The sequence below is a fragment of the Amphibalanus amphitrite genome, unplaced genomic scaffold (assembly GCF_019059575.1).
Source record: "Amphibalanus amphitrite isolate SeventyFive unplaced genomic scaffold, NRLGWU_Aamphi_draft 000670F_arrow, whole genome shotgun sequence".
Classification (NCBI taxonomy): domain Eukaryota; kingdom Metazoa; phylum Arthropoda; class Thecostraca; order Balanomorpha; family Balanidae; genus Amphibalanus; species Amphibalanus amphitrite.
In genome coordinates, this window is record NW_024882164.1 from 73,610 (window position 1) to 98,359 (window position 24,750).

Sequence of the window (24,750 nt, forward strand, 5' to 3'; positions counted from 1 at the left end):
TCGAGATATACATTTTATAGATAGTGTTGATCTAATCAATCGCTGAAAGTTTCAAGGCAATCGTTCAGTCGGTGTAGCTATGACGAGCATTCTTATTTTTTCTGAGGTGAGGTCACTTTGCGTGACCTGGTGACCTGACCTAAGGTGACCTGGGTCTGAAATTTTCACAACATGTGCGGAAAAGATGCACGAACAGGTGTGCCAAAAACGGCGGCGCTCCGCGCCGCCGTTTTTGAGATATCTGCGAAAAACCGCAAGGGGGTGTTCAAACACCCCCCCGGCCCGGCGCGGGCTAACTATCTCCCGGAGTCAGGGTGGCTGCAAATTTTTTTTTTGCGCTGCCCTGGCTTGGCCGGACTGACAAAAATGTAAAAAATAAAAAAAAATCCCGAAATCCGAGGAGAAAAATAGGGGTAGCTCGTTTTTTTTTTGTTCCTAAGACTGGACGTTTGAAATTCTCGCCGACTTGCCTGGCGGCGCAATGTTTGCCCCCCCTAAACTCAAATCCTAGATCCGCCACTGGGTGGCCGGTCAATTACGCGCAGGTAAAACCGGTCACCGATTCAAACAAACATACAAACGGTGAATCAATGGCGAGCCCTTTGCACACACATGTTGCAGCTCGGCGCTGTGCAACTGCACACGCCACACACACACACATGGGACATATCGCGACTAACTCAGTCGCGACTCAGCCCGTGCACAAACGACTCACGAGTGTCGTCGCTCATTCCGAAACGGCGATAATCACGGTAGGATGGAGCACACACTCACTCTCCCACCCCTATGTCGGCGTCAGATCAGACAGCCGACACTCGGCGATCAGTCAGGCCCAGAGGTCGGCGCCGGTCGCGCTCGGAGCGTCGCTGGAGCACCGGCGGCGGTGGCGACGGTGGCGTGGCGGGCGGTTCTGGGAGCTGCCTGCCGACCAGAACCCCTCGGGAGCCACGCGAAAAATGCTGCGCAGCTCCTGCTTGAGCTGGGCAGTAGTGGCGGTCTTGCCGAGCGAGCGCACAACTTGCCACCCTGAGAAGGGGTCGACCGCTACCAGAAAGTACCGGCGAGAGTCCTCGTAAAGGTCGGCACACTGGTGCTGGAACGGCCGTATCGGTGCCTCGTCGAGAGCGACGGGAGAAACGGAGGTGGCCGGATCGTCCTCGGCCAGCTCGAGGTCGGCGGCGAGCGGAGATTCTGAGAGGACGCACTCCGGCTGCACGCCGGGCGTCGGTCGCGCGCTGGGTGGCGCCGGCCACTCGTGGCGCGCCGGTCGCGCGCTGAGGGGCGCCGGCCGCGTGCTGGAGGGCACCGGCCGCGTGCTGGGCGGCACCGGCCGCGTACTGGAGGGCACCGGCCGCGTGCTGGGCGGCACCGGCCGCGTACTGGAGGGCGGCGGTCGCTCGCCGGTCGCCGGCCGATCGCTGTGCGGCGGCCCTGCTCGGTGGGGCACCACCGCCGTTGGTCTCGGCGGCACTGAGGGCGGCGCTGCCGCTCGGGTGCCCACTTGGTCGGGCGTCGAAGTCGCCAATCTCGGGGGCACGGGTGGCGGGGAGGATCCCGGTTCGGACCACGGCATCGCCGGTCGCGCGCTGAGGGGCGCCGGCGGCTCGCCGGCCACCGGCCGCTCGCTGTGCGGCGGCCCTGCCCGGAAGGGCACGGCCTCCGTCGGGCGCCGAGTCACTGAAGGCGGCACTGCTGCTCGGGTGCTCGCGTGGTCTGGCGTTGAGGTCGCCGATCTCGGAGGCACTGGTGGCGGAGAGGCCACTGGACTGGTTCGGTCGCCTGCGCTGGTGCGGCACACAGCCGGGGCCCGCGTTGGAAGCTGCTGCGGGTACTGCTGGGGCTCGAGTCTCGGCCCGCTCACTGTGCCGCAGGAAAGGGAGGCCACGGTAACTGCCGATGCAGTTTTTTCGCCGCGTCGGTCTGGGGCTTCCTGCGAGCGGCACACGATTGAAAAGTGTCCGGAGGAGCCGCATCTGTAGCACCGGCGGCCACGCGCCGGGCACTCGCCGTCTCGTCGATGCGCGCCCCGTCCGCATTTTCCACACGCGGCGGCCACCTGGCGGCCGCCATCTTGAAACCGGCCGGCCGACTGGCCGCCGAAGCCGCCATGTTGGCGGCGCCCGCGCCGGGCTCCAGCCGGGGCGCGGCACGCGGCGACGCTGACCCCCACAATGTCCTCAACGGCCCGGGACGCGGTTTCTTCAGCGCGGCACACGCGAACGGCCTCAGTTAGGCTTAGGTTCGGTATAGCACACAGCTTGCGCACAGTCTCTGGGTCGCGGAGGCCGACGACCACGCGGTCGCGCAGGGACTCACCGCAGTCGTCGCAAAATCCACACGAGCGGCTGAGGTCACGCAAAGCCGTCAAAAAATCGTCAAACGACTCTTCCTCGTGCTGACACCGCAGGTGAAAAGCTCGCCGCTGCAGTACTGGGTTGACTTGACCCACGGCGTAGGCCTCCAAGTGCCTCAGGACCACGGCGAGGTCAGTGCGGTCGGAGGCGGAGAGCGCAAAGTTCGCAACCACTTTTACCGCTTCGTCTGACAAGCACGAGCGGAGCACGGCCATCTGGACCGCCGGCTGCTGTGTAGCGAGGCCCGACAGCAATGCGAAGTCATCCCATCGGGCCCGCCATGCACGAAACGATTCGCCGCGATCCGTCGTCAGATCGAGCCGCGGCGGCGCGAGCCTCGGCAGCATCGCGGCCATAGGAGACGCACTAGGATTCGTAGGCGGCTGCGCCATGTTCGGGTCTCGGCCAGACCCCTCGTCGGTCATGGCCGGACCTGCACTGCACCCGACGCGCGCGGCACTCACACAGATGCACACGCGTCCGTAGGTCGGAGCAGACTGTTGCGCTGCCCGTTTATTGGCACGCTTGGCACCGGGCCAAACCCGGCCGGTGCCGCCATCTCTTGGCTGGTACGGGAACTGCTAGTGCAGCCCCGCACAATGCCATTGGAAATCGACATGCAAAAAAATAGAAAGGTGTTCTTTCTATAAGTTCCTCATTTTCTCGCAAACAAAGTGGGTTTGGGAGGGGTTGACACGACCCCAGCACGCCGTTTTGCTTCTAATAGAGCTAGAGCCTCGCGGAAAAAACGAGCGTGTGTGCCGTTACAAGTCGCAGCGATTGGTGGAAGCTACCGTGGAAATTGTTTTTATCAGATCAGAGGAAGACCTTGCTACCGGCGCTCCTGATTTCCTCCAATATCTTTTGGGCCCTGTGAAGCCGCTTCTCCTTGAATGCCGCCGAAATTAGGTGTCGACGTTGCATCGTGTATGACTTAAGGCCCAAATTGTCGTTCATGATTCTCCTGATCGTTTTGGGCGAAAAATCGAGGTCCTTTGGCAGTTTGCGCATGCTTCGCCAAGGATTTCGAGACACCATCTTGTGCATGATATCAACCACCTTTTTGGTGCGGACATGCGTTGTTCTGCCTGGGATGGACTTCATCGACACTGCACCTGTCCTTTTAAGGCATTTCATTATACAGCTCGGCCGGATACTTGCTGTTTTACTCGGCCATCGACCAGCGGCTGTAGGCTCTGGCACTTCCGCCCGTAGCCGAGCGAACGTTCAGTTCGTCCTCCATTCTTGAGGGCACTGTGAGTTTGTAACGTGACTGCAATGATTGCGTTATTCAAGCTATAGGTAGGGGACCTGTAAGTGTAACAGAAAATGTAATATTTTCTGCATTTCACGTTATATTTGAGACTAAATTGTTTTCATTATTGTATTGACAATCGCCGACACTCCACAAACACAGTAGTGGCTGTTCCGTGTCGTAAGTCACGAAGTAAAAACAATGCGATACGTAGGTAGATGGGCATAAGAGAAACATACGCTCACGTCATTCACCACTTTCACACAGATCTTAGGCCTGTCCCCTCGCGGAGTCCCCATTACGCTGCGACTTAATGTAACGCTGGAAATGAGCCGGGTCAAGTTCGATGACAGCCGGTGGAGGTTCGTTTAAAAGAGATGTTGCGCGATATAAAAAGGAGCGTTGCCCGGCTGCTGAGCGAGTAAAAGGAGGTCTAAAATGCCGGTCCTGTCGAGTGCTACGGTCACATCGTTGTTGGCGCGATTCACCGAAAGTCACAAACAGAGATGAAATGTCGGCCGGCTCGTCATACACAATTGCCTTATGGGCCACAGCCATTGCTGATATCTCGTACATACGTCGAGGACAGAGCAGTCCAAGGTCCTCTCGCGCGCGAGACACGTGACCGTACTTTCTGAGGCCAGTGATCACCCTGGTAGCAAAGTTGATCACGCTGAGCAGCCTTGAGTCGTTTTTTGCGGTACCACCGCCATATACAGATATACAGTATCTCACGCGCGAGAGGACCAGACCATCGACAACAGTTCGCAGTACACCCCGCGGGAGGAGATTCCTCAGATGGCGGAGACCGATCAGGAGGCCAATACAACGCCGGACCACGTCACCAACGTGTGCGTCCCAGCTAAGGTGGCGATCGAAGATCAAGCCCAAGTTTTTTACTGTCTGGCTCTCCTGAACGGTCTCCCCACCGACCCGTACGCTGACAGGGGATAGGTCACGCGTGTTCTGCCGGGTACCAAGGACGATGATTTCAGTTTTGGATGCGTTGAGCTTTAGACCATGGGCATGGAACCATGTAGACAGGGTGCAAAGTGTGAGTTCCATGCGTTGGATAAGGGAAGGAAGGTTGCGTTTGGTGTCGGATATAAGGATTTGGGTGTCGTCAGCGTACTGGGTCACATGAGCGTACGGCGCGTGCAGGCTGAGGTCATTGGCGTATATGGTGAACAGGAGAGGACCGAGGGCAGATCCCTGAAACACTCCCATGGCATTAGGGAGTGGATCTGAGATCATGGAGAGGATCATTATATTGTTAACAGTTTTTATGGTAACACCGAGCTGTTTTGGAACGCTTCAGACGCTGTGGCCAGTCTGCATCGGCGCCGCAATTTGAGCTCTTTTTGTAATTTCCGCCATAGCTCATCAACAACCATGACGATATTAAAAACGATCATAATTTTTTTTTTATCCCAGCGGGCTCGGTCTATATATTTTCACATCCATGATCAAAAGTTATGACAATTTTTCGAAATGCTGTATCCAGCTGCGCAACATAATATTATCGTCACCCCACACACCGTCACCACGTCACTTCCCCTCCCTCCTTCTGGCCCCTACCCTCCACCATGTCCCAGGTCAGCCGTCCGCGTGGCTGCCGAGTCAAATCGCGTGGCAGCGCTGCTGGCGGTCCCGCCCCGCCACCGCGAGGGTGGGGGAGCGCGTATCGTGCTACTGCCGGCCAGCGCGGTTCGCCACTCGCCGTGCGCCGGGGCAGTGCTCTTAGCACCATCATCGCCAGTGAAAACTCCTTCAGGGGCGTGTCTCTCTCGGGCCCTGTAGCAGAGAAGGTAGGCGGTGGCGTCTCGAACGCTGGCGGCAGAGCACTCTCTCACTTTAGAGTCATCCATAAAGAACCAGCTGTCGGCGGGATGATCGAAGCTGTGCGCTGTGACGTGGCCGCTATCATAACAATTATACACGAGTCAGTTGGAAAGCCGCATGCAAAATTTCACAAAAATCCGTCCAAAACTTTTTGAGTTATGGGCTGAAAACAAACAGGTAAATCTTTCTGCCCCACCCTGTAGCGCGCGCGCCCGTTGGGTATTGTTAGGTTTTGAGGTTAGATACGTAGTTAGTTGAGGTAGGTTAGGTAGGTATTGAGTGATAGCTTATCCGTCGGTGCTGGTTATAAAGGACCATTAAGTATCTTTCATACGTGCATAAAAAATGATTACGAGCGAGCGAGCGCAGCGAGCGAAGCGAGTCTTTTCAATATAACGGAAAAATCTCAGTATGAGCGGCCCGGCCCGGCCCGGCCTGTAACGCTTTTTAGAGGCTTATATCTCAGCAACCGCTTGACCGATTGGCCTGCGGTCTTTTTTGCTGGGTTGCCCCATCCCTTCTACCCCGTAATTGACTACTTTTGATACATCTCAGTGACCGTCGTGGCACGTGCCACGTGAAAAGCCAAGGGTGTTCAAGCTGTTTTGCAAAAGTAGTTATTTTGAGAGGCTCATATCTCAGCAGCCGCTTGGGCGATTGACTTGCGGTAATTTTTATAGGGTAGCCGCATCCCTTCTACCAAAGGTCGGATACTCTTTATCTATGTGAGTGACCCCCAGTGCACGTGCAAAATACAACAATAAGAGGTGTCAAATTTGTTCCCATTTTAATAACTCGGTAATTACTGGGGCGATTTCGCTGAAACTTGGCATACAGGTAGGCACCCACCAGGCAATGCATTCCCATGTGTTGCGGTTAAGGTGCTACTGCACGTGCGCACGTGCAGGGGGCGCTTCCAGATCTCGAGAACGGCTGGGCCGATTGCGCTCAAATTTGGTACACGGTTGGGGACCAGTTAGTAGGGTGCCGTGCAGAAGTCAGTTTGGACCCCGTTCGCACGTGCGCACGTGCAGAATGCCGCTTCCAGATCTCAGGAACGGCTGGGCCGATTGCGTTCAAATTTGGTACACCGCTAGCGACCGGCTAGAAGGGTGCTTTGCGCGAGCCCGTTGGAAGTACCCTCTCGCCCTTCCGCACGTGCAGGGCTCACTATCTCGCTCGCTCGTTCTTCGCCCAAAAGGCGTTTTACTGGTTACGAGCGAGCGAGCGCAGCGAGCGAAGCGAAATCTTTTCAATATAACGGAAAAATCTCAGCATGAGCATTGAGCAGCCCGGTCCGGCCTGTACGCTTTTGAGAGGCTTATTATCTCTCAGCAATCGCTGGACCGATTGGCCTGCGGTCTTTTTTGTTGGGTAGCCCCATTCCTTCTACCCCGTAATTGACAACTCTTGATACATTTTAGGGACCGTCGTGGCACGTGTCACGTGAAAAGTCAAGGGTGTTCAAGCTGTTTTGCAAAAGTAGTGATTTTGAGAGGCTCATATCTCAGCAGCCGCCTGGGTGATTGTCTTGCGGTAATTTTTGTAGGGTAGCTGCATCCCTTCTACCAAAGGTCGGATACTCTTGATCTATGTGAGTGACCCCCAATGCACGTGCAAAATGCAAAAAAAGAAGAAGTGCCCAATTTGTTCCCATTTCAATAACTTGGTAATTACTGGGGTGATTTCACTGAAACTTGGCATACAGTTAGGCACCCACCAAGCAATGCATTCCCATGTGTTGCGGTTAGGGTGCTACTGCACGTGCGCACGTGCAGGGGGCGCTTCTAGATCTCGAGAACGGCTGGGCCGATTGCGCTCAAATTTGGTACACGGTTGGGGAACGGTTAGTAGGGTGCCGTGCAAAAGTCAGTTTGGATCCCGGTTGCACGTGCGCACGTGCAAAATGCCGCTTCCAGATCTCAGGAACGGCAATGTTGTTTGACGCGCAAGCTTTTTACGCGTTCATTAAACATATCGCGTAGCTCAAACCCATTGGCTGTAAGCAGCATGCTGCTTGGCTGACGATGACGTGGCTGCATTCCTCAGCAAGGCACTTTTTCGGGACGAGAAATGGAATATCTTTGCCTAGGGTGATCGTTGGGCCGTCAAAGCTCCTGATTTGTGCTTGTCTTAGCCCAAGATACAAAACTGCTATTCCAGTTCAAAACCCCATGTTAAAAGTGAACTATTTCCTTGAAAACATTTTCTAGAAAGATGGCAAAGTCACCCAGCTAGGCAATGTCGTCCCCGTTTACGGTACCATAAAAATCAAATGGCTATCTTCGATTTTTGCTATTTCAATAATCTTGAATTCAGTCTTGGCAATTTCTCGCCACTCGCGCTGCGCCTACGATTAACGCCCCCCCCCCCCCCCATCAACTGGCGGGTGACGGAATACCCCAGCTACTGCCGGGCTAGTTTTCGAGTTATGCGCCTGTTTGTTAACCATTGTTCGAGGTCAACGGACGCCGCCGCAATAAGCGCTACAAAGTGACTACGTCGCACACGGCGGCGGCGGCGGCGGCGGATTGGATTATGTTAACACAGACACTGACAGGGAGTGTTAACCTGTCAGTGTCTGTGCTTATTTAACCGTTAACTATTGTACGTGTTTGTGTCCGATATCTTGGTGGTAACGTTGATGGCGAATAAACCTGTTGATTGTTCGACATTTGACCAGAAAATTAGCGAAATTTGGCCTTTAATGATTTCTGGTGACCTGACCTCTGACCTTACCTGAAAAGTGACCGAAGTAACTTCATTTTTTGCGCTCTGTCGATCGCCGCTTAGTGCGTCGTGGCCCAGGGACTGGGTTAGAAGGGTGGGGGGGGGGGGGTCGTTCAAACAACTCCCTTCCCCAGCAAGGCGTGGCAATCCAAGAGCCCCAGCCTGACGCGGGCTAACCTTCGCCCGCACTTCTTTGTTACGACGCCTAACGTATAGGGGACCGTTGGACCCCGTGCCGTTCGGCCCCTGATCAAGTTGAGGTTTCGCGAGAAAAAAACGAAGGCGTTGCCTGTGACGAGGAAAAGCCGATGCTGCTAAATTTTAAGGTCCTATGTAATTGGTTAATCTTACATGTCAATCAATGACTCAAAAGTGGGAAAATTGGGACCTGCTAGAACTTTTTGTCAAGTGTGAGATTATACGTTCTTTTCGGGTCCTGATTACGAATGTCGTATTTTAGTTGCCATCAAACTGATGTCCTAATGCATTTGGGGTAGGTTGTCGGGTCAGGTCAGATCACTAGACGGGCAGTGGACTGCAGTGGACGGGCAGTGGACGAGCAGTGGACGGGCAGTGGACGGGCTGTGTGACGGGCAGTGGACTGCAGTGGACGGGCTGTGTGACGGGCAGTGGACGGGCAGTGGACTGCAGTGGACGGGCAGTGGACTGCAGTGGACTGCAGTGGACGGGCAGTGGACGGGCAGTGGACGGGCAGTGGACTGCAGTGGACTGCAGTGGACGGGCAGTGGACGGGCAGTGTGACGGCTGCCCTCTGACGGCTACCCTCTGACGGGTATTGTTGGCCCTGCAGGCTGGCGCGCGTGCTGGCACGGGACGCCGGCCACACGTACTGCTGGCAGCTGGAGCGTGTCCAGTGTGCGCTGCAGGAGGTGGGCTCGCTGGTGGCCACTCCGCGCGGCTCGGCGCGGCCGGCGCACACGCGGCGCACGGGCCAGCGCGTGCCGGCCGCCTGGGTGACCGAGCTGGAGGCCTGGATAGACGAGCACACAGCGCGGCTGCCGCCTCTGACCAACTTCATCCTCCCGGTGGGTTGCCGTCTGCAGCACCGCCGCACGCTGGGCCAGCGGCCCGGAAAAACGCCAGAAAGACCCCAACACTGTCCCAATATGAATAAAGTAGGTACAGTATATCTAAAAAGTATGTCCCTGGTTTGGCTCTCCCACAGGAGGCGAATCGGTAACTTGGCTGAATCCCAGTTGCGGCACCCGGCCGCCAGGGTCGCTGCCGCGCGAGCGGCCTTGACCGCTCGCATGTCATTGGCAGTTCGGTCCCTCCCCATCTATACCGAGGTGGGGAGGGGAGAAGAGGGGAAGAGAGGGGAGGGAGCGGCATCCGCTCGGCACTTGGCGATACCTGGCTGACCCCGCGCTCCCTCGCTGACCTTTGTCCTGCCCTCAGGCGAAGCTCGACTTCCTGGCCTGTAGCGGCCCAGCGGAAAACCGAGCTCGTGGGGCGCGACTCCATTGGCCTAATCTTATAAATGGAATGCTGTCGTATTCACGGCATTAGATAGGGGAAGTTGGGGCAATGCCGGAGTTGGGGCAAAGCCGAAATTCGTGATATTTCGAAAACCGTAAGACATGGATGCCACCTGTCAGTGATGCTCTGAAGCTTAAGTGACTACAATTATCGCATGTTTGTTACGAGTCGTCATTCGGAATACTTCGACTGTGAGGGCGCCAAGAGCGTTTTCAAGGTACGTTTCCCCATGGGCGGCGCCATCGGGGGGGACGGGGGGACAGGTCCCCCGCTATCAAAAGTTAGGGGGGTACAGTACCCCCCTATCGGCGAGGCCCGTTCAATAGTTGATAATAATGCATTGTAAAGTTACCCGTCGCATTTAATGCATCGTTGGTTAATCAAGGCAGGTTCTGAATAAAGATTGCTGTTGGGATGTATCGCAAGGGGTCCTGGCCATTTGCAAAAGGTGTGGAGCTGTGATGTCTAGAAGGTGATCGGCAGGGCCTCGGGGATCGTGCCCCCCCCCCTTTTTGGGGCGCCAGGCTGGGTTATTACCTCCCCACCCCACTGCCAGACCACATTGCCGAGAAAACCAAGTTAACTGAAATTTCATAGATTTCCGTTACTATATGGATATTTTCCATTCCTAATTAGTCAAATTCAAGCATGGCAGTTCTACCACAGGAACCATTTGAAATCTATGCCATTTAACCCTAGCACTTGTGGGGAGAAGTGTTCGGATAGATCACAGGCAGGACCAAAAAAGCACGCAGTAGCCCAAGACCTTATAATTGGGTAGCATCGGCTCCCTCTCGTCAAGGGGCTCGATAGCACTCGTTTTTTTTTTCTGCAAAACTAAGTTCGGTCGGCGGCCGAACGGCTGGGGGTCTAATCGAGCCCCCCCCCCCCCTCCCCTTCTTACGTCAGCGGCTGTGAAAATGCCATTACCAGCTGTTGAAACATGGCAGTTGCTTTTGCATGAGTGTACGAAAGTGTTTTAGGTACGTGATACGTGAAAGGTTCTACATGGAAACTGAGATTCACCAGCTTATCAAATTGTGCTCACTGTGGTGCGCTCGGTTTTACCTTGACTAGTCTTTGAATTTTGGGGTGAAGCAGACCAGTCAAGAAACCTGTTCCATAAGGAGAGCCACTAATGCTAAAGAGATGTCAGATGAGGGATGAGGTTTCCAGAGACCTTCATTACCTCCCAAAGGGGGTGCCCCGCCATTTGTCAATCCCCATGCTGTGTTGTTACGATTGGAGGGTGAATATTAGAACGATGCAGGTCGTGCCAGCTCGATCATGACGAACACAATGGTGCCGACATCACAAGCTCTTCTGCCATTTTTGACGAAGTTAATCAACAAGGACCGGAATCCTACCCTGGGGCATTTCACCTGCAGAGGCCGCCGGACCTGAGACCCTTTCACTCAATTTTTTTCAACGGTGCATGCGGCATGCGCTCGTTTTTCCCGCGAAGCTCTTGGTAAGTAAAATCCATCAGAAAGTGTGATCAAATAACGGCTGGTGACCTTCCTTGACCTACATAGCATGACCTTTTGAGTGACCACCAATGACATGACCACTGACGGCTAGCCATTAGCTGCACCCTGCCCGTTGCATATGGATCAGGTGGTGATGTCATGATTCTGAAATTATATTGCAGTTTTGGCGCACTTGTCAGAGCAGAAGACATTCCCACTTTTCCTCCATGACTATATGATGGTGAAGCCATGAAGCTGACCAGACGTAAGATCGAAAATTTGAAAGTACGAAACGTAAGAATAGTTGGCACTGCTACTCGACACTGACCGACCGGTCGCGAACTTCCCGCCTCCGGATTTCCAGCCGGACACCCAATCCACTCGGCCACGCGGCCAGTATCCCTAAGCAATTCGCAGCTTGTAGGAAACCAGCTTTGAGTTGGCAAGACTGCAAATTTTGATTTAGAGGCAAGGATGCTTGAAAAGGTGATCGATCTTAGGTGTCCTAGGATAAGTTTGGAAACGGGATGCACCATTCGATGTGTTTTGGGCTTTGCCAAGTTTCGCGGCGTTACGTGCCTCGTTTTTTTTTTTGCATACACGATCAGTATCTACTTTTGGGATTTTCGGACAGCTACAGTCCCCGTCCCCCCCTATCGAAAACCCGTGGCGCCGCCCCTGCGTTTCCCTTGTACTACATGCGCCTTTGAAGCTGCATTTCTTACTCATTATGCTACCGTTTGTCTGGCCAATTCGGTCAAGTAATCTTTAGCATGTCTTTGCATAAGTGTGCTGCCTATTTGAAATTTATACAGCACGTTGAAAAGTTATGGGCCTGCAAATGAAAGTATGGCAGGCTGGGGTAATGCCGAAAACGTGCGATTACGCACGTGTTAAAAGCACGCTACGTGGACTTTACTGCTGTAGAATAGCAACGCGTATTTTTAGTCACACAAATTACACTTTCAACCGACACAACGGCCTGTTACCTATAAGGAATGATTTACCTGGCATGTTCTTATTATATCACACAATTATAACTTCCAGTGTGCACCGCGTCCTCAAGCTCTTAAAACGCGTGTCAGCTTTGATCAATTCTGGATAAAGTTTGAGATAAAATGGCAAAACATCAATGTCGGCATTCCCCGTAGATCATTTCTCCCATTTTCGGCTTTCCCCGCAGTCCGGGGCAACGCCGAAAAAGTCACTTCTTTGATATTTTTAGTTTGTGCGCTTAACGGTATGCGAATTCATCAAATGCGCCTGGTATGTTTGAAAGGCAAAAGACTGGCCTCTCGAATGACGCCAACAAGAATAGCTTATGTTGTCTACCTTGCGTGCTACGGGCGTCAGAAAAAAGTCTTCGGCGTTCCCCCAACTTCCCCTAATATTAATAGTGATACCAGCAGTGGATGTGGTAAAATACAATCCAAAATAAACGAAAGCACACGATTCGTGCATAATGCGCCCTCCCATTCAAATAAGCCCGCCCACTTTGATAGATGGTGTAGTTTCTTAGGGCGTAAAAGATGCAAAACACTACCGATTTTTTTAGCTCGGCCACTGGGACCGACAATATACAATTGACTGAAATGCATGAAAACCATTTTGCATTTAGGTAATATAGTTCGTTTTTTTTCAAAAGGACGCTGGCTCAAAGTTCAATATCGAAGCTCTCACGTGAGTTTTGGCAGCTTCAGTGTCTGGCGAAGAATTTCTTACCGAAAAATAACCGATTTCAAATTGTGCACGGTAAGTAGCTGGAAACTGTTTCTTAAAAATGAACATACTACGATGACGTCACTGGTGGCAGCAGGCACCCAAATGTACGTGCAATGGGACAAGTGTCAACGAATTTGGGTGAAACTTAGTTTTTCACTGTTGCCGAGCTTATAATCGAGTAAGCAGTTCCGTCCATGATAGTTATATGTTACATTGCAATACATGTTCGACAGTATGACGTCACCACTGTTCTCATATATGGTTCCAAAACGCACATATGGAAATTATCGGGAAGAAATCGCATGCTAACATTAGTCGACGTTCGATTTTCTCAGGTTCAGTTTTTGCTCGTTTTGCTCGCTAAAACACGTGCTTGTTCGAAAAACATACTTGGAGCCAGCGTCCTTTTGAAAAAAAAAAAAACGAACTATAGCCGTTTTCTGCACCCAAACTTCAGCCAGTGACGCCCTGTCCATTCTAAAGCGTTTATAAGATTGGTCCCAGCACCCGATTTTATATGAGGAAGTGGTTTAAAAAGCATCTTATTTCTAACGAATTTATTATTATGGCCACTTTTACAGGACGTCTATAGAGCTTTGACTTTTACATTTCTTCCTCGTTCAGGAGAAACGTTTTAACCCTCACCGGACCTTCAGGTTTTCTGAATACCGAGGGGACGTTGGGGGTTGGAAGTGAGGAAACAACCCCCTTCGCCGATTCGCCCCTAATTGAGCTAGAGCCTCACGAAAGAAACGATCGTGTGCGTCGTTACGAAATGCAGCGATTGGTCTCCGATTTAAGGACCAGGGTCAGCCGATGACTTCGGAGGTCAGGTAAAGTGGCCCAAGGCACAGGTTCGGTTTTTGGTAAATAACTTCGCTAAAAATGATCGCAGATCCGCGATTTTAGCAGCATCGTGTTTGTCTAGCTCAGGCGTCTCGAATGGTATACTTTTTCTTCGGGTGAGATCAACTTAACCCTCGCCCGTATAGAGGGGGGGGGGTCGAACGGACCCCCCTCCCTCGGTTTTTCGCGAATAACTCGCGTAAAAAGCGGCCGATCGCGACGAAACTTTCAGTACCCTCGCGTTAATCAATTTTACACCCACCCTGAAATTGTCATGACCCTGACCTTAATGACCTTTGACCTTTGACCTACTTTTCGAGACCATGTTTGGCCGGAATCGCGATTCGGCGTATGTCGGCTCGCATTAGCGGCGCGTTTGCAGTCTTTTCATGGTTTTAAGCGTTCAAACATGGGATATGATGTTGCTTCCATGCATTAGGGTGGGTGTCAAGGTCACCGGAAAGTCAGGTCAGGTCATTGACCTTTGATGACCTTGGTTCACTTTTTCGAGGTTTACATGTTTCTAGGCCAGTTTTAGGAGCTGAATTCGAATTTAGCAGCCATATGAACATTTACGAAGTAGTTTTGGTGCCCTCGTAACATGTTGCGAAGCTGTCAGAGGCGGTTGCCACCTACTACGAATACCCTTACTGGTTGACCTGACCTGACCTGACCCGACCTGGCCTAAATGCATGAAGACATCATCTGTGATCAAAGCTAACATGATATTCGTGATCAGCACCCCGAAAACCCCATAGCAGCCACGCTTTACGACTTTCTAACAGGTCCCGATTTTCCCGACTTTTGGGTCATTGATCTGACCTGGAAAGTCAACCGATGACCTATGACCTTAAAATTGGGTATCATCGACTTCCTTTCGTCACGGCCAACACGCTCGTTTTTTCCGCGAAGCTCTAGCTCGATCAGGGGCGAAACGGCAAGGGGGGTCCAACGGACCCCCCCCCCCCTTTTACGTTTGCGGCTGGAAAAACACCAATACGGGCGAGAGTTAAGGTGTTAACCTTGCGTCAAGGTCAGGTCACAGCCCGTCAGGTCACGAAGCTGGTCAAAGAAGGTCATATTGCATATCAATCGATTCGGCAGGTCTTTTCATGTCCATTAGTGGCTTTATCGACACGGTAGCTTTAGTTGATCGGGAGTTATTGACGAAAAACTGATAGCCTTAGTTACGTGATAAATGACGTCACGCAAGATCAGCAAAGCAAAATTGAAGCATCAGACCTTGCAACGAGCGCATGCCGCATGAAATCACGATTCCGTGTGCTTGAGAATTTGAGATAGTTGTATATCATTTCCGGACCAAACCCCATACTTATCGTATGATAAAGAACGTCAGTGTTAGAAACTTAATTAACAATTTTATTTAGGATAGTTTAATTCAAGTGGGTATAATCCGACTTGACAATTTACTAGGAGGGTTTTGCAGCGCTATTAGTTCGGCATTTAATTATAAATCATTGCTAATTTCGATCCGGATATCGTTATTCAATGCTGGCCTTTGCGTCCTCAGAAAGTTGTTTATAGTCATGAAGGCTTGCATTGACCCATACTTTCCATTTTTCAGCATTATTATTCGCCGTAGTTGACCACTGACCAGGTGTTTTTCTTCAGCTCTCCCCTGAATCCTTTGGCTTAGACCTGGCGTATCACCCGTGCATCGCAAGACGGGTGACGGGTACCACACAAAAGTTCACGATCCCCACGAACCCGCATCAGCGTCCGTTCGCTTGTTGTGTGACCCCCTTGACCTTTGGCCGCGACAACTGCCAGCTTGCTGGAGCACCCCTCCCTACACGCGCTGCCCCGCCCGCTCCCCTCCCTCACCCCCCGCGGGGTCGTGTCACGAAGGTTCGGGCTTACGCTACTACCGGCCGCTGCGCAGCTGTCACCTAGCGCTTGGGAATGTGTGGTCTGGTGCGGATTCAGCCAACTACCGGCTCGCGACACCAGCGCCACGTAGTGGCGACGGTACATTCTTTTTAAACACACTGTACGTACATACAGTACCTATGTCTAAAAAGAATGTACCGTCACCCCTACGCGGCGCTGGTGTCGCGCAGTGTTCCATTTTTCGGAATTTTGGGTGGAAAATCACACCTAATGGGCAAAATATTTTCATCCCCAAAACCAGGTAAATTGGAATTCTTTCATTTTTGAAAAATGCTCAACTCATGCTCAACAATTAACAGCCAGATTACCAGATATACCTAGCAGCGCCATATAGACAGTTAGAACTTATAGGTTTGCTACATAATACATAATTTCCATGAAAAAAAGATGCGAAATCAAGGCACAAACCCAACAACTCACCCTGACTGACAACGAAAGAAAATAACCTTGCACACTTCCAGCTGTTAATAACAAATATGCGTTGAATGACCTTGATCACCTCAACTGTTTGTAAAAACCAGGTTTGTGTTCTGAATAAATGCTTTTGGATATTCATAACAACTATGATTAGTGGTTTGCTGCCAACGCAAAACGGATGAGCCGCTGCTTGCGCAAATTAAACACTACCTATGCAATTCGCTTTTGACTAAGTTGCGCAGGAAACGCCTACAAAATTTTCATCTTTGGACCCGCAGTCAGCTGGGCACACCCTGGCACACCCTAGGGATGAATTTAAAACTCCGCGGGCTCTGGCTGGTTTCATAGGTAAAATAATGTTTTGAGACCGATGCCAATTTATTCTGCGTTTATTTCTGATCCTATCGCATTAATTTCGCCACAAATTATGTCCGTCAATGGCTTCTAGAGGACTTTAAAGCTCGAGGCGTCGCGCCTGGTAGAGGTCCAAGATGAGAAAAGCCACCCTGGGCACACCCTAGGGATGAATTTAAAACTCCGCGGGCTCTGGCTGGTTTCATAGGCAAAATAATGTTTTGAGACCGATACTAATCTATTCTGCGTTCTTTTCTGATCATATTATATCAATTTCACCACAAATTATTTACGTTATTAGTTTTTAGATGTCTTTAAAACTCGAGGCGTCGGGTCGGGCAGGGGTTCAAGATGACTGACACGCCACCCTGGCACACCCTAGGGATGAATATGAAACTCTGTGGACTCTGGCAGGTTTCATACGCGAAATGAGGTTATAAGACCGGTAATGATGTATTTTACGTTAATTTCTCATGCCTTTGCAATAATCTTACCGCCAATTATTCATTTCAATTAGTTTCTAAAGGTTTTTAAACACGAAGCGTTCGGCCGAGGGAAAGCCAAGATGAATGAAAGGATACCTTGGCACACCTCTAGGGATAAATTTAAGATACGGTATTCCCAAATCTGCCCAATACATGTTCTGAAGCTGATAGATGGGATTAAGAAGGCCCTAGCTTCTTAATAAATTATCCCTCGCCCGCATAGGGGGGGGGGGGGGTTGTCGAACGAACCACCCCTCGTTTTTTTTTCGAGAATAACTCGCGTAAAAAGCGGCCGATCGCGACAAAACTTTCAGGACCCTCGAGTCAATTAATTTGACACCTACTCTGAAAATCTCATATTCCTGACCCAAATGACCTTTGACCTGTGACCTATTTCTTGAGGCCATGTTTGGCCGGAATCGCGATTCGGCGAGCCGCTAATGCGTTCCGTTCACTCCCGTTCCGTTTCGGGTGTTCTGGTCAGTTGTGCTCTCGCTTTCCCTTCCGCTTGGGGTGTCCTGATCAGCGATGCCCTCCGTTCCGTTGCAGTTGCTCTGATCAGTGATCACTGATGCCCTCCGTTCTGTTGCGGGTGCTCTGATCACTGATCACTGATCATTGACGCTCTCACTCAGCACTTATCACGTGACATGATACGAAGCTACCGCTCCGTTTCGGTGGCCGGCCATGAGGTCGGTGGCATCCTTTTATTTTTTTTTTTTGCATCCCGTTCCGTTCCGATATGGATGCCCTGGTTACTGGTTAGTTGCACGCTTTTTATTGCGATATTGCGTATTATGCTGCGCAGTGCACATCGTTCCGTTTGGGGTGCCCTAATCAGTGACCCTTTGTCTAGTCTCATGTAGTGCACCGTTCCTTTCGAAGAGTTGCGCTGACACCGTTTCCATTTTCACTATGCGTAATGAGTACCGACTATCGCTGGCCGTTCCGGCGTTCGGGCCGGGAGATTTCCGGCGTATGTCATGCTGCATAGTGCGACTGCAATTGCATACTCAATACTGCGTCCCGTTCCGTGTGCCCAGAGCAAAGGCACCATTTCCAGTATCATCCGGCCATTGTCATATCTGTTGAAAATGGAAAGCTCAAAGCTATACTGTGTACACTGTACGAATATTACCAGATCAGATGCGAACGAAAACTACATACTTATATTGCCGCATATTATCTCAAATATACAGTAATCTTGGAAGCGGTGCTGCCATATTGTAGGCGCAAAACGTCCCAGAGGCCAGAACACATGAGTTATACGGTTTCTGGTTTCATAGTGATCAGTTACGTCAACAAACTGCCCATCAGGGTATCATGATTACCTAAGATTTTATGTCTGACAGTGTCACAGTGATGACCACGCCTCACGCATTACACAGTCTGAGTCAACTGCACTAAATCAATAATACAGGACGACAGAATGATACCCTTTGCAACGGCGACAGGTTCCTTCCCACTTCCTTTGCTTAAAAAAGAAAGAAAACTTCTCCACATGGCACTAGTACCAAAGCCTGCATATAGGGAGAGCTCCCTCACCCGCCCCTACCCCACCCTCCTTAAGATATGACAACAGATTTCAACAGAATCATTGCATCTTCTGCTTCTTAAAGACCTAGTTCGCTCGCATGATGGCGACTGGCGTCGCGAGGATGGAGGTCCGCGGATGATCTTCTTTAGGAGAAATATACAGGCAGAAGGACCGTCCTGGATCCGTGCCAGTAAGCATGAGTAGGAACTTAGCAGATGCTGACGGTAATATCTGCTGTCTGCATCTGAAACGGAAAGGAAGGCATTGATTTAAGGCTAGGAGAAGGATGGCCACTGGACAGTCATTCAATTGTGACAATGCATTTTGACTTGTGAGGAAAATGAAATCTGACTGGTTGAAGTAGGTATTCATTCTTAGCTGTATAAGAGACAAGGGTGATTCTTAACTTCATTAGTCTCAATCAAACACAAAGGTTGGGATAAAATGGGACGGATTTAGAAACACTTGGCGATCAGATGCTTAAGTTATAATTCTGCCGTATATCATCCTTACCTATTTGCATCGTCTTTTTCGGTTAGTTTTGGTGGTCAGGAATGGTATGTTCTTTTATTATCAGCCAGCGTAGCGTTACGCCTTTATTGCGAAACTGACATAGGTTTTCACTTGTTTTTTTCTCATCCTAGATTTTTTGGTCATCATCGTCACACCCAACCAAAATCCAATTTTAGAACACTGGTGTCGCGAGCCGGTAGTTGGCTGAATCCGCACCGAGAGACTCTACGTATTCACATGCACTCGGTGAGAGCTACGCAGCGGCCGATAGTAGCGTAAGCCCAAGCCTCCGTGACACGACCCCGAGAAGGAGGGAGGGGAGCGGGCCGGGGAGCGCGTGTAGGGAGGGGTGCTCCGGCAAGCTGGCAGTTGTCGCGGCCAAAGGTCAAGGGGTCACACACCAAGCAAACGGACGCTGATGTGGGTTCGTGGGGATCGTGAACTTTTGTGTGGTACACTCGGGGGCAGATTGATGTTCCACCACTCCCTACCCATTGGGCCCCCATGGCTCAGCACTGGCCGCTGCCAGTGTTGCCTGCCCTCAGCACTGCTCAGCACTGCCTGCCAGTGCCAGTGCTGCCAGTGCTGCCACTGGCAGCAGCCAGTGCTGAGCCATGGGAGCCCGATGGGCAGGAAGTGGTGGAACATCAATCTGCCCTCGAGTGTACCCGTCACCCGTCTTGCGATGCACGGGTGATACGCCAGGTCTAAGCCAAAGGATTCAGGGGAGAGCTGAAGAAAAACACCTGGTCAACTACGGCGAATAATGGTGCTGAAAAGTGGAAAGTATGGGTCAATGCAAGCCTTCATGACTATAAACCGCTTTTCTGAGGACGCAAAGGCCAGCATTGAATAACGATATCCGGATCGAAATTAGCAATGATTTATAATTACATGCCGAAATAATAGCGCTGCAAAACCCACCTAGCAAATTGTCAAGTCGGATTCATACCGACTTGAATTAAACTATCCTAAATAAAATTGTTAATTAACTTTCTAACACTGACGTCTTTTATCATACGATATGTATGGGGTTAACCAAGATTCAGCATCTTCCGCGTTCAAACAATCACCTGTAAGGCTAGAACATTAATGACCAGGGAAAAACAAGGTCGGGATTTGATTAACCGGATTATAGGGGAAGCGGGGGAGCACCGCCACCTTGAGCATTTCTGCTCACCGAGCTGATATGCGTAGTAAAAACGAAGCTCTTTTGCATTCATGTGAAAGTGGGGATGTTTTCCTACATGTTGGCAAAGCTGACTGAAATAGTAACTCATACTCATATAAGACACACAAAAGTTGGTTGTTAGTTTGTCACAGATCAGACTGTTTGGTGCGGAGAACAAGATACAAACCTATGCAGACAACCTATGCATACAAAGGTGAAGGAAAATTCACATTTATTTCGAAACATCAACGTGAGGCTACTCCGCACTCGCATATCCATGAAAAATGCAGAACACATTCAGCGCCACATGCCGGCGACTGTTCATCATCTAAGGGTTTTATCTGTGACCTTAACTGTCAGTAGTGTGACCTTAACCCTCGCCGGCCGAGGGGGGGGGGGGGGCGGGTGCCGCCCCCCCCCATAGGGTTTTTTCGCGATAGCTCCGAACACGCTGGCGATAGAGAGCTGAAACTTGGCATACCTGACCTTTGATCCAAGCCGCATCTTTTGACACCAACCGCATTTTTAGGTCAGGTCAGGTCACTGACCTATGACGTCATAAGTGAACCTCTGCACGGTCTTCAGATGTCGCAACTTCGCAACGCCCTCACTGCCAGAGGAGATGTCACAGGGAAATGAAACTTGCAGGATCTAGTATCCATTATGAGTCCCACAACTTGTATATCTCGGATTTTTCCTAAAGGTCATATGAGGTCAGGTCATTTTCGTGACCTCACCATTATAAGTCAATGGGGAAAAATTCAAACTGCTATTCTGGCGCCGGGAACGATCTCCAACTATCTCAAGCACACAGAATCGTGATTTTATGCACTCCTTGCAAGGTTAGATGCGTCACTTTTGCAATGTTGACCTTGCGTGACGTCATTTATGACGTCATCAAGGTCATATTAGTTTTTCGTCAATAACTCTTGATCAAATTGAGCTAGCGAGTCGGGAAAGCCACCAATGGACTCAGGAAGACCTGCCGAATCGAATGATATGCGACATGACCTCTTTCGACCAACTTCGTGACCTGGGGGTGCTGACCTGACCTTGACCTGAGGTCAACACCCCAAGTTGACCTGACCCGGACAAAAAGTATATCATTCGACGCGCCTGAGCGAGACGAACACGATGCTGCCAAAATCGGCGCTCTGCGGCCGTTTTTTGCGAAGTTATTCACCAAAAACTGAACCGTACCTTGGGGCACTTGACCTGACCTCAGAGGTCACCGGTTGACCTAGGACCTTAAAATCGGGTACCAATCTCTGCGTCTCGTAACGGCGCACACGCTCGTTTTTTCCGCGACGCGCTAGCTCCACCAGGGGCGAAACGGCGAGGGGGGGGTCGTACCCGCCCCCCCCCCCCCTCGGCCGGCGCGTATGTAGAAAACCAATAGGTCCGGCGAGGGTTAACTGTCAGCGCTTTCTACTGACAGTTAAGGTCACAGATAAAACCCTTAGATGATGAACCGTTACTGCACATTTCATGAGCCCAGCCACCGCATGAACTGCACCGCAACCACACTTCATTGCGTCGAGTGACGCCCTCTTGGCAGTACAGTCTGTCTTGAAAGTACCGCAGCATGGCAGGGTGGCGCTGGTGGGCCGGCGCAGCGGAGGGCGGTCAGGTTTGAGGGCCACTGGATCGCCTGACCCTTGGGGGGAAGGGAGGGGAGGGAGGGAGGAGAGGGGTGGGCGCGAGTGAGCGGGCTCTCGGTGCTGCCAGTGCGGCAGACAAGGCGCTGTTTTATGAATACGTTATACAGAGACACCAGCTAAGCGTAGTAATTCTCTTCCTGACATGAAAGTTTTGATAAATGGAAAGTGAAGCTTCCCTTTCGAGCCTCGCCAGACATTTACGTGTTTCACTTGTAATCCGGCCAGAGGGCAGCGGGTGCAGCCTCCGTCGTATTTCGCTCAGATTCAGCTAGGGCTTCCAGAAAGTTGTGTGCGTGGTTACGAGACACACGTTGAGAGTATTGGCTGCTTTATAGCGTCCACTGATAGAAATGGTCCGTAGGAACCCGCCTTACAGCCGTTCGGCTCCTGATCGGACATGTGAAATGATCAGGTCGGCCCTGATCATTTCACGTGCTGGGACCTGATGTTTCAATCACAAAAGGCCTGGAAACGCATAGATAATATGCGCTGACATGCATGGAATCGGCATTTTGGCCTGACATGGTGTCGAGAAGGAATTTACGGGTCAAAGGCCATTGGGTTCAGGGTCATTTTCAGGAAAGATATAACATTGATCAATTCGAGGATATTGAAAGTTTTGTCGTGGTCGGTCGGTCGGTCGTATTTTACGCGAGTTATTCGTGAAAAAGCCGTGAGGAACCTCCTCCTGTAAGTGTGAAGGTTAAGATCTCAGGTCAACCGGTGATCTCTCGAGCATTCTTTAGAGCCGGCGAGCATTATAACTTTTCCTGAGGCTAGGACACTATAATGTAACCTAAGTGACCCGACCTTAAAAGATCTGGGTCTGATTCATTCCGCCATCAAAGTGTTTAAAAAAGATGCAATATCAGGTATGTGTGGAGGGACGTTGCAGCCCCCCCCCTTCCCCCCAACGCAGCAGTGTGCAGAGAGCCTGCTTTGTGAAGCAATAAATCTAGCCAGCTACTTTGAAGCCGAAAATATAAAGAAAAAGGGTTCTGAGTCGCGACGGCGCTGTTCCAACTGCAACTCCAAATCTGACTTCGGCCTGCTGATCGGCTCCGACTCCGACTCTGACTCCGGACCAGTGCACTGCCATAAGCATAAACGTATCACTTGCCGGTACGGGGATTGACGCAACTCTTCCGGACTGCTTTTGGTAGCTATTTTAGACTCTGCAACATTTGTTGGAGTCCGCTAAAATTTTCAGCATCTTGTGGAGGGAGAGGGAGAGAGATAGAGAGAGAGAGGGAGGGAGGGAGAGGGAGGGAGAGAGAGAGAGAGAGAGAGAGAGAGAGAGAGAGAGAGAGAGAGAGAGAGAGAGAGAGAGAGAGAGAAAGGAAGAAAGAGAGGGAGAGATAGAGAGAGAGAAGAGAGAGGAGCTTTGATAGATCATTTTAACCCTCGCATGTGTGCGGCGTTTGCCAGCTTCTAATGTGTAGGGGGGGGGGGGTCGGTTGGACCCCCCCCCCCCTTGCCGTTTGGCCCCTGATCGAGCTAGAGCTTCGCGGAAAAAACGAGCGTGTTGCCCGTGACGAGAGGAAGCCGATGATACCCAATTTTAAGGTCCTAGGTCATTGGTTGACCTTCCAGGTCAGGTCAATGACCCAAAGTCGGGAAAATCGGGACCTGTTAGAAAGTCGTAAAGTGTGGCTGATAAGGGGTTTTTCGGGGTGCTGATCACGAATATCGTGTTAGTTTTGATCACAGATGATGTCTTGAAGCATTTAGACCAGGTCGGGTCAGGTCAGGTCAGGTCAACCAGTAGGCGTCGTGACGGGTATTCGTAGTACGTGTCAACCGCCTCTGACAGCTTCGTAACATGTTACGAAGTCACCAAAACTACTTCGTAAATGTTCAAATGGTTGCTAAATTCGAATTCAGCTCCAAAAACTAGCCTAGAAACATGTAAAACTCGAAAAAGTGACCCGAGGTCACCCGAGGTCACCAAAGGTCAATGACCTGACCTGACCTTCAGGTGACCTTGACACACACGGGAGTAACATCAAATCACATGTTTGAACGTTTGAAACCACGAAAAGCTTGCAAACACGCGGCTAGTGCGAGCCGACATACGCGAAATCGCGATTCCGGCCAAACATGGTCTCGGAAAAGAGGTCACAGGTCAAAGGTCATTTGGGTCAGGGTCATGAAATTTTCAGGGTAGGTGTAAAATTGATCAATGCGAGGGTACTGAAAGTTTCGTCGCGATCGGCCGCTTTTTACGCGAGTTATTCGCGAAAAACCATGGGGGGGGGTCCATCCGACCCCCCCCCCCTACACATGCGAGGGTTAAACGAATAAAATTCACACCATACAGCCTCGTATGATCTCAACTCTCATCTTGATTCTTGAACTGAACAGTGAACAGTGAGCACTCAGGAACTGAAGATTAATATGCCGCTACCTGTTAATACCCATAATCTTAGTGACCTTTCGGCATAAATCTGCATACCCCGTGTTTGGTATACGATTATCAATCCTCTACCTAGAAGTAGGCGCTGCGAACAATTGCTTGGCCAGCCGATCGTAAAATGAAAATATTTGCCTATAACTTTTATGTATAGGAAATAAGGAGTATAATGTGTTAGTTATTTTGTGATGTTTTTTTATGTAGAAGCCATTTGCCTTCTATAGTGTTTTTTTTTTTTTTGCATGATAATGATTATACTTCTAATAAGATGGAATAGTAATCTTTGGCATATAACTAAAGGAAGACAAAAACACACAAGTGTAGGATTTGCTTTGGCTTCCTTTAGTTATGAGCAAAAGGTTATTATTCCATCTTACATCCATTAGCTTTCGCTTAAATACTATTTTGTTTCAATCTCAACAAGGGCGGTGAGAATGGGAGTTTTTTTTTTACTTTTTATCTCGCATAAATAAATACGAAACAAATTACTTTATCCTAAGTTACTGGATCAATCGATCAGATTTTAACCCTATTCCTGGCGGGCTCCGCCGGGACAAGAAACTGGCGGGG

General features: G+C 50.8%; 1 protein-coding gene across 1 annotated transcript in view; it reads left to right on the top strand.

The window, feature by feature from the left end:
* The window catches only part of LOC122364343 (corrinoid adenosyltransferase-like), an 83,138-nt gene that overhangs the window by 32,307 nt on the left and 26,081 nt on the right, over positions 1-24,750 (top strand). The window contains exon 3 of the mRNA XM_043334633.1: positions 8,993-9,227. Within this exon, the coding sequence (XP_043190568.1) occupies positions 8,993-9,227 (235 nt within the window). The remainder of the gene's footprint in view (positions 1-8,992; positions 9,228-24,750) is intronic.